At 37.3% G+C, this 13,350-nt stretch overlaps 1 protein-coding gene and 1 non-coding gene across 2 annotated transcripts in view; one reads left to right on the top strand and one right to left on the bottom strand.

The window, feature by feature from the left end:
- Positions 1-218: 218 nt before the first annotated feature.
- TRNAE-UUC (transfer RNA glutamic acid (anticodon UUC)) lies at positions 219-291 on the bottom strand. Its single transcript has one exon. It is a non-coding gene; the product is annotated as a tRNA-Glu (tRNA).
- Positions 292-10,707: 10,416 nt separating this feature from the next.
- Positions 10,708-13,350, top strand: part of NOX3 (NADPH oxidase 3) — a 67,865-nt gene continuing 65,222 nt past the window's right edge. The window contains exons 1-4 of the mRNA XM_004011426.6: positions 10,708-10,755; positions 11,389-11,484; positions 11,601-11,711; positions 12,724-12,808. Coding sequence (XP_004011475.2) covers positions 10,708-10,755; positions 11,389-11,484; positions 11,601-11,711; positions 12,724-12,808 — 340 coding nt within the window. The remainder of the gene's footprint in view (positions 10,756-11,388; positions 11,485-11,600; positions 11,712-12,723; positions 12,809-13,350) is intronic.

Genomic DNA, 13,350 nt, shown 5'->3' with positions numbered 1-13,350 from the left:
TTCAGTTGACAGTAAAATCAGCTGGGATGACTGAGGCCGTGGAGAAAGGAGGAGAGCCAGACATCAAAAGTGGCAAGGGACCCGTATACTACTGCCTTTCAACATACTCTGAAGAGTTCATTGTTCTTACCGAAGATCCATCTTTCAAAAAGCACTCTGACATGGATTCTGAGCAATTATTTTTATTTGGCCACCCCACACGGCCTGTGGAACCTTAGTTCCCTGACCAGGGATCAAACCTGTGCCCCCTGCAGTGAAAGCACAGAGTCTTAACCACTGGACCATCAGGGAAGTCCCTGAGCAACTATCTTGTTTTTTCTACATGACCAAAAGTATTGCTAAAAATATCACAATGGAAAAAAAAGTTCTTTTAATTTTTAAATAATCTACAAGTAACAAAGCACTTTAGGATATTGTCCTGTTTGGTTGTACTCTTCCCAGGAAAATTTAGGTTTTAAGTATAAACTCTTAAACTTTGACATGAAATTCACACTCTCTCAAGAGCTATGTTATCAGTGAGGTGGGTCAGAGGAGCACTAGATGACTGACCCCATCCTTCCATGTGTCCAAAACACAGCTTAATGGCTGTGGTTATTCCGAATAATTTTTTTTTCTTTATTGGTTCAATTAGGCAGACCATTGCAAAATGCATCTAGCTCTGGACACCAATCAGACAGAAGCATCCATGCACATAGGGGAAGTTTTCATCAGTGGTTTAGGAAATGCATCTGTGCGTTTGTCTCCAAGGTAACATAGATCCAAGGTAGATCACAGGACTGGGGTTGGGAATGTGCAGCTCAGCCATGTTTACCAACTAGGGGACCTTAGGATGTTTTCTGAGTCTCGTTGCCTCCTCCTTTTCCAGAAAGAATGCCTTTACCACCTTCATGTCTGCAGGATTAAGTATCATAGTGTATGAAATGCCTGGCACCTGGGAAGGTCTCCGGAAATATCCATTCTCGGGGCTTTTGGAGAGTAAATACACCTTCCCTATTAGCACTTCCAGGCTTCCCAGATATCTGGGTTGGGAAGACCCCCTGGAGTGGGAAGTGACACCCCACTCCAATATTACTCCTTGGGAAATCCCTCGGACACGGGAGCCTGGCAGGCCACAGACCATTGGATCACCGTCCATTGTGTCACAGAGAGCTGGACACAACCAAGCCATTAAGCCGGAGAAGGCGATGGCACCCCACTGCAGTACTCTTGCCTGGAAAATTCCATGGACGGAGGAGCCTGGTGGGCTGCAGTCCATGGGGTCGCGAAGAGTCAGACAGGACTGAGCGATTTCACTTTCACTTTTCACTTTCATGCACTGGAAAAGGAAATAGCAACCACTCCGGTGTTCTTGCCTGGAGAATCCCAGGGACGGCGGAGCCTGGTGGGCTACCGTCTATGGGGTCGCACAGAGTCGGACACGACTGAAGCGACTTAGCAGCAGCAGCATTAGCATTTCCAGGCTGCATTGTCTAGGATCCAGGCTCTTCCAATGAACTCTTTGAAGCTTTTTGCTAATTCTTTCACCTTTCTATACCATAGACTGGAAAGATGCAAAAACCTAAGTGTAATAAGTGATGTAATGGAATAACCAGTGGGCTTGAACACCTGAACTCTAGTTCTGTTTTTCTACTAACCTGCAATATTACTTTAAATTAGTCACTTAAGCTCCTTGTTTCTGTTTTCTCCTTCATAAAATGAGAATATTGCTCTGTTTGATCCCTATGAGTCCCCTCAGTTCTTGAGTATTAGGATGTTAAGCAATATTTTGAGTACATGAATTTTGGTTGTGAAATATGATAAAATATCTGTATGCACTACAAAATGATCGCCACCACAGTTTAGTTACCTCACAGCTGACTCCCTCCACCCATTAGCTTGCCCCCAGCACCCTTTGCCTCTGATAACCACGAATCTGTTCTCTGTATCTGTTTTTGTTCCATTTTGTTTGCTCATTTATTTTTAGATTCCATGTATGAATGCAATCACAGTATTTGTCTTTCTCTGTCTTACTTACTTGACTTAGCCAAATATCTGTAACTTTTATCCATGTTGTCACTAATGTCAGGATTTCATAGTGTATAGTTTTCTTACTGTATTGTTGGATCTGATTTGCTAATATTTTGTTGAAGATTTTTGCATGTATATCAAAAAACAGTTCAGTTCAGTCACTCAGTCATGTCCGACTCTTTGCAACTCCATGGACTGCAACGCGCCAGGCTTCCCTGTCTATCACCAACTCTTAAAGCTTGGTCAAACTCATGCCCAACGAGTCAGTGATGCCATCCAACCATCTCATCCTCTGTCGTCCCCTTCTTCTCCTGCCTTCAATCTGTCCCAGCATCAGGGTCTTTTCTAATGAGTCAGCTCTGCATCAGGTGGCCAAAGTATTGGAACTTCAGCTTCAGCATCAGTCCTTCCAACGAATATTTAGGACTGATTTTCTTTAGGATTGACTGGTTTGATCTCCTTGCAATCCAAGAGACTTTCAAGAGTCTTCTCTAATACCACAGGTCAAAAAAGCATCAATTCTTCAGCATTCAGCTTTATAGTCCAACTCTCACATCCATACATGACTACTGGAAAAACCACAGTTTTGACTAGACGGACCTCTGTTGGCAAAGTAACATCTCTGCTTTTAAATATGCTGTCTAGGCTGGTCACAGCTTTTTTTTCAAGGAGCAAGCACCTTTTAATTTCACAGCTGCAGTCATCATCTGCAGTGGTATTGGCCTGTAATTTCTTCTTTCATAATATCCTCATCTAGTTTTGGTATCAGGGTAATGTTGATTTTGTAAAATGTGTCTGAAAGTTTTCTCCCCTCTTCAACATTTTGGAAGAGTTTGATAAAGATAGGTATTAAACTTCAAATATTTTGTAGAATTTGCCAATAAAGTTATTTGGCCCTGGGCTTTTCTTCCTTGGGACATCTTTGCTGTTTCAATCTCCTTACTAGTAACTGTCTATTCAAATTTTCTGTTTCTTCTTGATACAGTCTGGGGAGAGTGTATATCTCTAGGAACTAAGCCATTTCTTTTATTTGCTATACAATTTGTTGGTGTATAATTGTTCTTATAGTCTCTTATGATCTTTTCTACTTAGGTGGGTTCTGCCATAATATCTATTCTTTCATTTCTTATTTTATTTATTCAAGTCTTCTCTCTTTTTTTCTTAGTCTAGCTAAAGGTTTTTCAATTTCATTTATTTTTTCAAAGAACAAGCTGTTAGTTTCATTGATCTTTCCTATTGCTTTTTCAGTCTCTATTTCACTCTGATCGTATTTCCTTCCTTACACTAATTTGGGGTTTCATTTGTTCTTTGTTTTCTACTTCCTCTTGGTATAAAGTGAAATTTCTTATTTAGGATTTTTCCTATTTCTTGAGGTAGGCTGATACTGCTATTAGCTACCTTCTTAGAAGCATTTTTGCTGCATCTCATAGTTTTTGGTATTTTGTGTTTCTGTTTTCATTTGTCTCAAAGTATTTGTAAAATCCTTCTTTGATGACCCAGTGGTTTTTCAGTAGCACATTATCTAGTTTCTGTATTTTTGTGGCTTTTCCTATATTTTTCTTGTGATCCATTTCTGGTTTCATGCCATTGTAACGAGAAAAGATGTTTGATATGATTTCAGTCTTCTTGAATTTTCTGAGACTTGTTTTGTGAACTAATGTGTTATCTATCCTGTAGAACATTCCATATGAATTCAAGAATGTATATTCTTCTGCTTTTGGATGGAATGTTCTACATAAATCTATTATAAATTCATCTGCTCTAATGTGGTATTTAAGTCCAATGTTTTCTTATTGATTTTCTGTCTGGATGACCTATCCATTGTTGTAAGTGGGATATTACAGTACCCTACCGTTGTTGTATTGCTTTCAATTTTTTCCCTTTAAGTCCATTAATATTTGTTTTATATTTCTTGGTACTCATCTGTTGGATGCATATACATTTCAACTGTTATATCTTCTTGCTAGATTGACCCCTTTGTCATTATGTAATGCTCTTTTTTGTCTTTTATTACAGCCTTTGTCTTGAAGTCTGCTTTGTCTAATATGAAACTACTCCAGCTCTCTTTTCATTACCTTTTGCATGAAATACCTCTTTCTATCCCCTCACTTCCTGTCTGTCTGTTCTTCTTTGTAAAGTGAGTCTCTTGTAGACAGCATATAGACTGATCGTTTTGGAAAACTCCATTCAGCCATTCTGTTTTTGATTGCCAAATTTAGTTATGTACTTCTTACGTAATTGTTGATATGTAGGTATTTACTGCCATTTTTACAAACTTTAAAAAAAATTAAGTTCCATAGCTTTATCTTTTTACTTCCCCTCCATCACACTTTATATTTTTGATGATGCCTAGGCAAGGCTGGCACCTGGGCCTGCTGCAGGGCTCAGCCATGGCTCCTATGGCATGCTGGTGGGCACGGCTGGCCCCCAGAAAGGCCACAGGACCTGACCGCAGCTGCTGCGGGGTCCTGGTAGTGGGGCTAGCCTCCAGATGAATCTCAGCAGTTTCGATTCTTAGTATGAAGCTCTACAAACCATCAACTAAACAAGTATCCCTAAGTCTTCTTGTGTGTACACGGCCTGTGTTGCTGGATGATGGTTATGGTGATAACTGTGGACAGGTTTGCCCCTTTTTGCCAGTTTCTTATTTAGTGGTTATTGAATATTCACAGAAATTTTGTTAAAGTAGCAAGCGCACCTACTTTTTTCTGCGCTTACAATTCTTTCTTCTATTTTCCATTTTTCAAAAGCTTGTATTATTTTGGTCCCAATTCCTAACTGAACCCTTTGTCAACAAAATGATTCTTCAGAGTTGTAATAATGCAAACACTGATAGTTGAGTAGGATAATAGCAAATTGCAAATGAGATGACAAATGAGCAGCACATCATTTCATCCTAGAAGAGAGATATCATTGAACCTGTTGAGGGACATCGGCATCCTTCAGTACAAAGGTATAATGCTTTCTTCAGCTGATACTTTCTTATCTGATGGCTTTACTTAAAAAAAAAAAAAAACAAACAACTAAACCTTCATTTGATTTTCCTCTTCTTTCTTGAACTGTGATCAAACAGTCCCACAGTTTGGCAAACTGCCTTATAAGGTAGTAGAGGGCTTAAAAGTAAACTTTCCAGTTCATCTAAATGGATCGTGAAAACAGAATATTTCAATATGTGTTCATTTGCTTTCTTATTTGCTACCAGGAAATTCATGACTGCTACAAAAAATAAAGTATTTATTTTTAGGAAGCTTGTTTTATGTTATTGCACCCCTCCACTGTCTATTAAATCAAATGGATGTAATTCACTGCTTCATTCCTCAGAGCCTTTCCCTGCAGCACACAGGGGATTAGAGCATGCAGTGTGAAAGAGCAGCGGGAGAGACGGTTTGGAAATGCTCTCCTCATCACAAATATGTGTCTTCAATATTTAGTTGTTGTGGCAGGAAAACAGCAACAAATACATGAACTGTAAACCATCTGCTTTGAAATATGTTCAAATATGAATGTTCATCTTGAAAAATGAAATCTATGGAATTCTGGCATCCACTTTGACTTTTGAGAGATGAACAGCTTGGATATGCAAAGAAGGGATTTCCAGACTAGCCTTCTTAAACTTTAAATTTTCCTAAACCCAGAAGTTAAATAATTCACGACCTAGACAGGAAAACTTTCCTCTCAGTTTTAAACTTTAAGGGAAAACACTGCTCGAAAATCCTGCAAATGTATCTGTGTACGGATTTGTATAGAACTGTCTTATGTTTTAAGAAGCAGAGAAATGAATGCAGTTCTGTGTCTGTTATTTAATATTTATTATGTTTCAGTGTATGCTGGGCATGATAGAAAATATAAAAAGTATGATAATTCTGACTTTCACCAGACTCTAAACCAAAAAGTTAAAATTGGCAAAACAGGAGACTTTGAAATGTGCCACTTAGTTTGGGGATAAGAAATGATGAGTTAGTCTCTCTGCTCACTTTTGAACTGTGGTCCTGAGGCTATCAGCATCCGTGCCCTATAAGAGGTAGCTTTCTAAATGACTCTCAAAAAGATTGTAGGTGACTCAATAAATGTAAAGATGAAACGTGCTGCAAACTTACGTGAGCAATGAAAAAGATGAAGGCAGGAAAATGGACGCCAAACAAAGCAAAAGCCCTCTGGGCTTAGCAGACCGAATCAGAGGTGACTGCAGGAAGGAGATTGGAAGCAGGAGTCATTTTCCTTGCTGTTTGATGTTTTGGGAGCTCATTCAATTGACCCTTTGAGAGACACAGAAATTCAAACTTATTTTCCTCCTTTTCTTCTTCATGCCATGTCATTTTTGACAAAAGTCAGCTTGATCCCCATGTAGAGAGCATCCTCCCTACAGTAAATCCTTTAGCAAGATCTCTTTGTGCTTCAGTGGCCCCCAGGTGGACAATCTCTGCCATTCCAGGATGTACTCACCTTTAAATGATTGTTTTATTGCTACACATGTCCTGCCACTTCCCTGCTACACTGTAAACTTCTAAATAGTGGAATCCAAACCTGAGCCAAGTATCATGTGATCACAGTGCTGTGGTCTCAGCTAGTGTTCATTTGAAATTGGGAAACTTGGATAAATAAATTATGCCTAAGTGGGGAAAAAAGGTTTGAACTGACTAATGCCAATCTATGTTTGTGAAATAAGCTATTTTTATACAATATTAAGAGAGCACAACCTTTCCTAAAACAAAAATACAATATACTTAATTCAGCAAATGGTAAGATGTTGGTGATATATTTAATTTTATTTTATTTTAAAAATCAGATATATTTCAATGCATGGCCTTTCTGAACTCTTTTCTTTTGTTCTACTTTTTCCTTAAAAAATGAATTCATTCAACATATGATGTATCTAACAGAGTTTCATAATTTTTACAACAAATGCTCCTCAAAATAACTATATAAAGATCTGATACTATATGTGTCTGTACTTTTTAATTTACTTTTTTCATCTCTTTTCACTTTTGCTTTTAGGAAAAGGGGTAAAAACATGTCTAATGCTTAGAAGATTTGGCAATGCTATTTTTATGCACTGTGAACTCTGCTATGGCTACAGGGAACTTAGATTTTAGTATGCAGCAGCAAAAAAGCTACTGGATGATCAATCTTGCCCTTGAGTATCAAAGTGTTTTTTTGTTGGGTCAACTGTTCAACTAAGAAATGAAAAGGAACAAAAAAATATAATGGGGTAAATCCAGTCCAGAAATGTAGTGTGGGTAGTATGGAGTTTCTGTTTTATACACACACAATTAACCTGCCTTTGTAAACATATCTGGTTTCCCTCCTACTTTCTCCACTACAGAAAGTCTGTTACTGGTCATCTTTACAAGGGGAAAAAATCCATATCTTTTGTGGTGAGCTGGAAGAACCAATGGGTGTATCCATTTAATTAGAAGGACTATATCTGCCTTAGAAACACACAGAACAAATTTCGCTTCATTTTTTTCTGAGAAAATCCTGAGAAATGAAATGAGCACAACTTATTACCAACAAAGAGCAATTAGATGAAGCTAGATTGAGTGCTGAGCATTCATATCATTTTAGTAAATTTTGTACAATTTCCTCTCCTTAGATGCAACTCCATTCAGTTAACCTGAATTCTTAGGAAATGATTCAGATTGCTTTGATTTAAATCCTGATCTGTACAAATTTCTTCACTGCAATAAAAACAAAGGCAGCCACTGGGGGCTGAATAGGCATCCTCGAATTTCCCCAGATATATTAAAAATAAAGAGAGAAATCACAACATGATATTTATCAAAACTGAGGACTTCTGGGGAGTGCAGAGGCTGGACTGAGTTGAACTTGTGTGTGTGTGATATAAGATACGATACTTTGTGTTTTATAAAATCTGATTCCAATATTGTAAACCAACCAGTGGTGTCAACAGATTATTCTTATATATGAATACAGAGAATTTGAGAAGAAAAAGCATGTCCATCAACTGTACAATAGTGCTGAGCTCTGAATAAACTGAATGTAATTTGAGAGTCACATATTTTTTAATATGAGAAAACTAAACATGGTAAGTTCTACAAAAATAAAATCTGTAGAGAAAAATGCAGAAGCTGTCATGATTTATACTTTTATAACACAACTATGAACCATCTTTTACGCTATGAAAGAATAATAGATTTAACACATAGTGTCTTTGCCTGCTCAAGATGAGGAACAAACATTTTAGAAATAAGAATGGAACATGCAAAGATGCTGTGTTGTTTTTAAACCTAAATCTTTAAATTTTATTTTTATTGTAGCACTAGAAATAGTCTAGGCAATTAACAACAACAAAAATGTGACCACACATTACTATTCAGCAATATATGCCCCTCATTTGTAACACCGTGTGGAGAATACAGAAGGCTAGAAAACTCCAGCTCTGTCTCACACTCACTGAATCTAAAATAGATAAGATAGTATAAAATTCTGGAGGTAGTCTTTCTGAATTAATTTTTATAACCCAACTGAATAATGCCTCTAAGATATGTAAATCCTAAACACTTCAGAAATAACAAATCATTTCATCATGGAAGATTATTGGCTTAAAGAAATGAATATGAAGACTTTACATCTTTATATGTCTCACTGTTAAAAAAGCTACTGAGGATATTTCACTAACTGCTCTCTTACCTCGGGTTAATGCTGCCAAAATACCTGTATTTTATATATTAGAATGCTCAAACTACCGCACAATTGCACTCATCTCACACACTAGTAAAGTAATGCTCAAAATTCTCCAAGCCAGGCTTCAGCAATACGTGAACAGTGACCTTCCAGATGTTCAAGCTGGTTTTAGAAAAGGCAGAGGAACCAAATTGCCAACATTGGCTGGATCATAGAAAAAGCAAAAGGGTTCCAGAAAAACATCTATTTCTGCTTTATTGACTATGCCAAAGCCTTTGACTGTGTGGATCACAATAAACTGTGGAAAACTCTGAGAGAGATGGGAATACCAGACCACCTGACCTGCCTCTTGAGAAACCTCTATGCAGGTCAAGAAGCAACAGTTAGAACTGGACATGGAACAACAGACTGGTTCCAAATAGGAAAAGGAGTACATCAAGGCTGTATACTGTCACCCTGCTTATTTAACTTATATGCAGAGTACATCATGAGAAATGCTGGACTGGAAGAAAGCACAAGCTGGAATCAAGATTGCCAGGAGAAATATCAATAACCTCGGATATGCAGATGACACCACCCTTATGGCAGAAAGTGAAGAGGAACTAAAAAGCCTCTTGATGAAAGTGAAAGAAGAGAGTGGAAAAAGTTGGTTTAAAGCTCAACATTCAGAAAACCAAGATCATGGCATCTGGTCCCATCACTTCATGGAAAATAGATGGGGAAACAGTGGAAACAGTGTCAGACTTTATTTTGGGGGGCTCCCAAATCACTGCAGATGGTGATTGCAGCCATGAAATTAAAAGACGCTTACTCCTTGGAAGGAAAGTTATGACCAACCTAGACAGCATATTCAAAAGCAGAGCAGTCATAGTCACTGTATTTAATAACTATGTGTCTGTGCTCAGTCGCTGAGTTGTGTCTGAGTCTTTGCAACCCCAAACACTGTAGCCCTTCAGGATCCTCTGTCCATGGAATTTTCCAGACAAGAATACTGGAATGGATTGCCATTTCCTACTCCAGAGGATCTTCCCAACCCAAGGATCGAACCCCTGTCTCTTGCATCTCCTGCACTGGCAGGCAGATTCTTTACCGCCGCACCTCCTGGGAAGCCCTATTTAATAACTGTAACTTACACAATATCAGAGAATGGACCAGGCCCAGACAGAGCCACTCCTAGGATCACTAAAGTATGAGAGAATATTCTCACTGACCTCATGCGTACACCAAGTGGGATTAGGGGGTAAAAAATACAATTTATTCTGCAATCCCACAAAACTGTCTCCTTCATTCTTTATAGTTACAGATTTTTAAAATATTTACTTATTTGGCTGCATCACGTTTCAGTTGTGGCATGCAGCATCTAGTTCCCCGAACCAGGAATCAAAACTGGGTCCCCTGCATTGGGAGCATGGAGTCTTAACCTCTGGACCACCAGGGAAGTCCCATCCACATTTTAAGTTTATGAAAGTTCCTCCATCTGTGTGTTTTGTTTTTTTTTTAAGATTCTTCTCTGGTTTTCTTCATCATCTTCTGAAAGATTAACTTATATTTATTTACCCATCATTCTATGTTTTCTATAAAAAGCTTTTTCCGAAGAGGAAGAAAGGAAATGAGGAAACTAAAATGAACAAAGTGGCAAAAACTCTATTAAAATGTTTTGCTGTATCCAGCCTTCAGCGGTTGGGTTATTTTTCAAATTTACATAAGGACTTATTATCATCCTGACTGCAATCATGTAGAAAATGAATGGGGTATAAAGTACATCAGGCTAATTTAATAAAACGAGCTTTCTTTTCTTGTGAAATCTTTGAAGAAAGGAATCATTAGACAGAGACTTGCCTTGTTTTCACCCAGGTCATGAGGCATGTCAACTTGGAGATGTGCCTTTGGCAAGAAGTCTTTAATTAGAAATTCCTCGAGAGCTGCTCCCAGTAGGTGCTTCCTAAGACAAAAAGATAAAATAAAATAGCAAAAAAAGCCCTTGCTAAGGACACAACATTCAGGCTGAGCTGAATGAAAGAAATAGTTTGCTAATCGCAAACGACCAAGGCTGTCATGATGGGATGCTGGGTTTTGAATGAGAGTCTCTCCATCGTATTAGTAGTAAGTATCATTTTTGATATTCAGCTCTAAACATATACATTGCATACCTTGATTCTTCAGATAACTTGTATAGGAATACTAAGTAAAGTGAAGTATTGCCCTGCTTAAAAGACTAAAACTTGTTAGAAAACATTCAGTAGATACACCTTGGTAAATCTTAATTTACTCTTGCAGAATCATGCAAATCATTATTTTTAAAGTCAAGTGGTTTTCATTTGCATCAGATATGCATGTTTCTGTAAATCAAAGGAAGTGTTTGAATTAGACTATGACATTGGAATTTTTCTAAAGTATTTTCTGAGTTGATTTTTAAAGATTTCCTCCTTCTTGACATCATTGACTTAAAACATTATAGCAATGTTGATTAGGAGGGTTCTGTACTTTTCATTAAATTCCTTAAAGTATACCCCTATGTATTTCAAACCTTTTTTAATAAAGTTAACAATTTCTTATCATGATAATAACTGTTACAAAACTAACCTATAAGAAATAAGTAAATGGAATGATTCTGATTGATATTGAAAAGCTTTTCATTTCACTTTATAAAAAAGACCCCAAGAACCCCAAATGATTTTGAGAAGAAGGAAAAGTTGAAGACAGTATTGATTGGCCCTTTTTTCCATTCTGCTCTAGCTCTCATGGCTGGGAGTGAATTTGTATCTGTTTATTGATACATTCTATTGGTACGAAGAGGAAGAGTCTTTCCTTTATACGCGAGTTATTCTGGGTGTAAGTAGATTTGGGTACTATGCATTAATTATCATTTCAAGAAACAAAACGCATTCTATTTCCCCCAGCTTCCCTGTTTCACTGTATCTCTTTCTTATGTCTTTATATATGGACAGTCGACACTGGCTTGGGCTCGTGCATCTGCTGTGGGCCTGAATTTTAACTGCATGCTAATTCTATTACCCGTCAGTCGAAACCTTATTTCATTCATGAGAGGGACAAGTACTGTAAGTACTAAGTTATTTGAAATAATTTCCGTTGTTATGATCTATTAATATAAGTGCTATTAAAAACAAAGATGTACTTCACTATGAAATCCCCAATAATCTTGTTTAGATTGACATGGGCTTCTTTGAAGAGAGGACACAATGGCTAAAACTGAAAATCGGAAATTGGTACAATTGATTTGTGTTTTCCTTTTGCCATTGACACCTTATATGACATTGGACTCATTGCTCAACCTTCCCCTGATGCATCTGCTTCATCGGAAAAGAAAGGCTAATAAGATTGACCTGACTCATGAAGATGGAAGCATTATAACAGCTTGAACTATTACCATTTCTGATTAAAAGGAAATAGATACGTAGATGAGTCAAATGCCACTAAAGAAGCGTCTCTCTGAGTTTTCAGCCCAGGAAAACACAATTAGTGTACATAGATTTTAGTATGTAAATTTTAACCCCTAGCAGACACAATGGGGCATTTCCTAATTATGTAGATTTCACTGCGTTGAGTACTTACCTGTGTTTCCTGCCAAACAGAATAATGCGCTGTACAGAAAAATGAGACCTCAATAACCCTTCTAGACTAAATAATTTATCATATAATCATCTTCATAATTTTATGAATATTTAGATGTAGATGAATATAGAGCCTTTCTTTGTGTAATAAGGAAAAATTTATAGACCACTTAAACCACATCACTGAGGATGATGGCTATCATCTTCATTTTCTAAATTAGCCAATGCATGATTCTTAGCAGGTTTATTCTAGAGTTTTGACTTTTAGCCGAGGAACTACTAACTCAATCACTTTTATTGAATTGGAATTTCAGCAAAGCTAGTAATAGCCATTTGATTTTGCTTGTTTGACTAATTAATGGCCACTCATTTTTTGACTCAGGTAGGCCCACCATTAGTAATTTAGAGGCAGAGCCTGAGTCTTGCCCTCTTGACTCTCATGATGCTGTTATTGCTTTGATTTTCCCTGAATAAGACTTTCTAATTTTTGCTACTCTAGTGCTTCAGAGGACCATGGAGGAGGCAATTAGACAAAAACCTCAAATTCCACAAACTGGTTGCCTACGGAATAGTCATTAATGCAAGTAAGTGCTTATTATCAATTGTCTGATTAATTTTATAATACTGCACGTTCACTTAATAGTTTTGTTTCTTCCCTCCCTGCCAAAGAGTCACCCTTAGGTGAAAGGAATCTTTGCCTTCCATCTGACCATGCAAACCTTAGACAAATGGATTTTTAAGTTTCTAATTTACATTCATGCCTTCTCTTCTTTACCAAGCCTTCAATTTGTCAAGGAAAAGTGTATGAAACTTCATTTTCATTTCTGAATAATTAAGCTTGCTGATAATACCGTGGTAAAGACCCACTTGAAAAATAAACACTTTGTTATTCAATATAATTCACATCAGAAATAAAACTAACCTATACTCAAAATCCCATTCAGTCATGGGAAAATGACTATCAAGTGGTATCATGGACAATAAAAAGAAGAAAAGCAAGATCATGTGAACAAGGTTTTGAACAGCATTGAGCTAGTGGATATAAAAAGATCTTGAAAAGATCTGAAGCTTTATAGCCATATAAATTGTTATCACCATTTCTTGAATTAGAAAACAAGAGAGTTCA

Source organism: Ovis aries, chromosome 8 (assembly GCF_016772045.2).
Source record: "Ovis aries strain OAR_USU_Benz2616 breed Rambouillet chromosome 8, ARS-UI_Ramb_v3.0, whole genome shotgun sequence".
Lineage (NCBI taxonomy): Eukaryota > Metazoa > Chordata > Mammalia > Artiodactyla > Bovidae > Ovis > Ovis aries.
The sequence above is the reverse complement of the archived record's forward strand: the minus strand, read 5'-3'. Positions and strand labels throughout refer to the sequence as shown.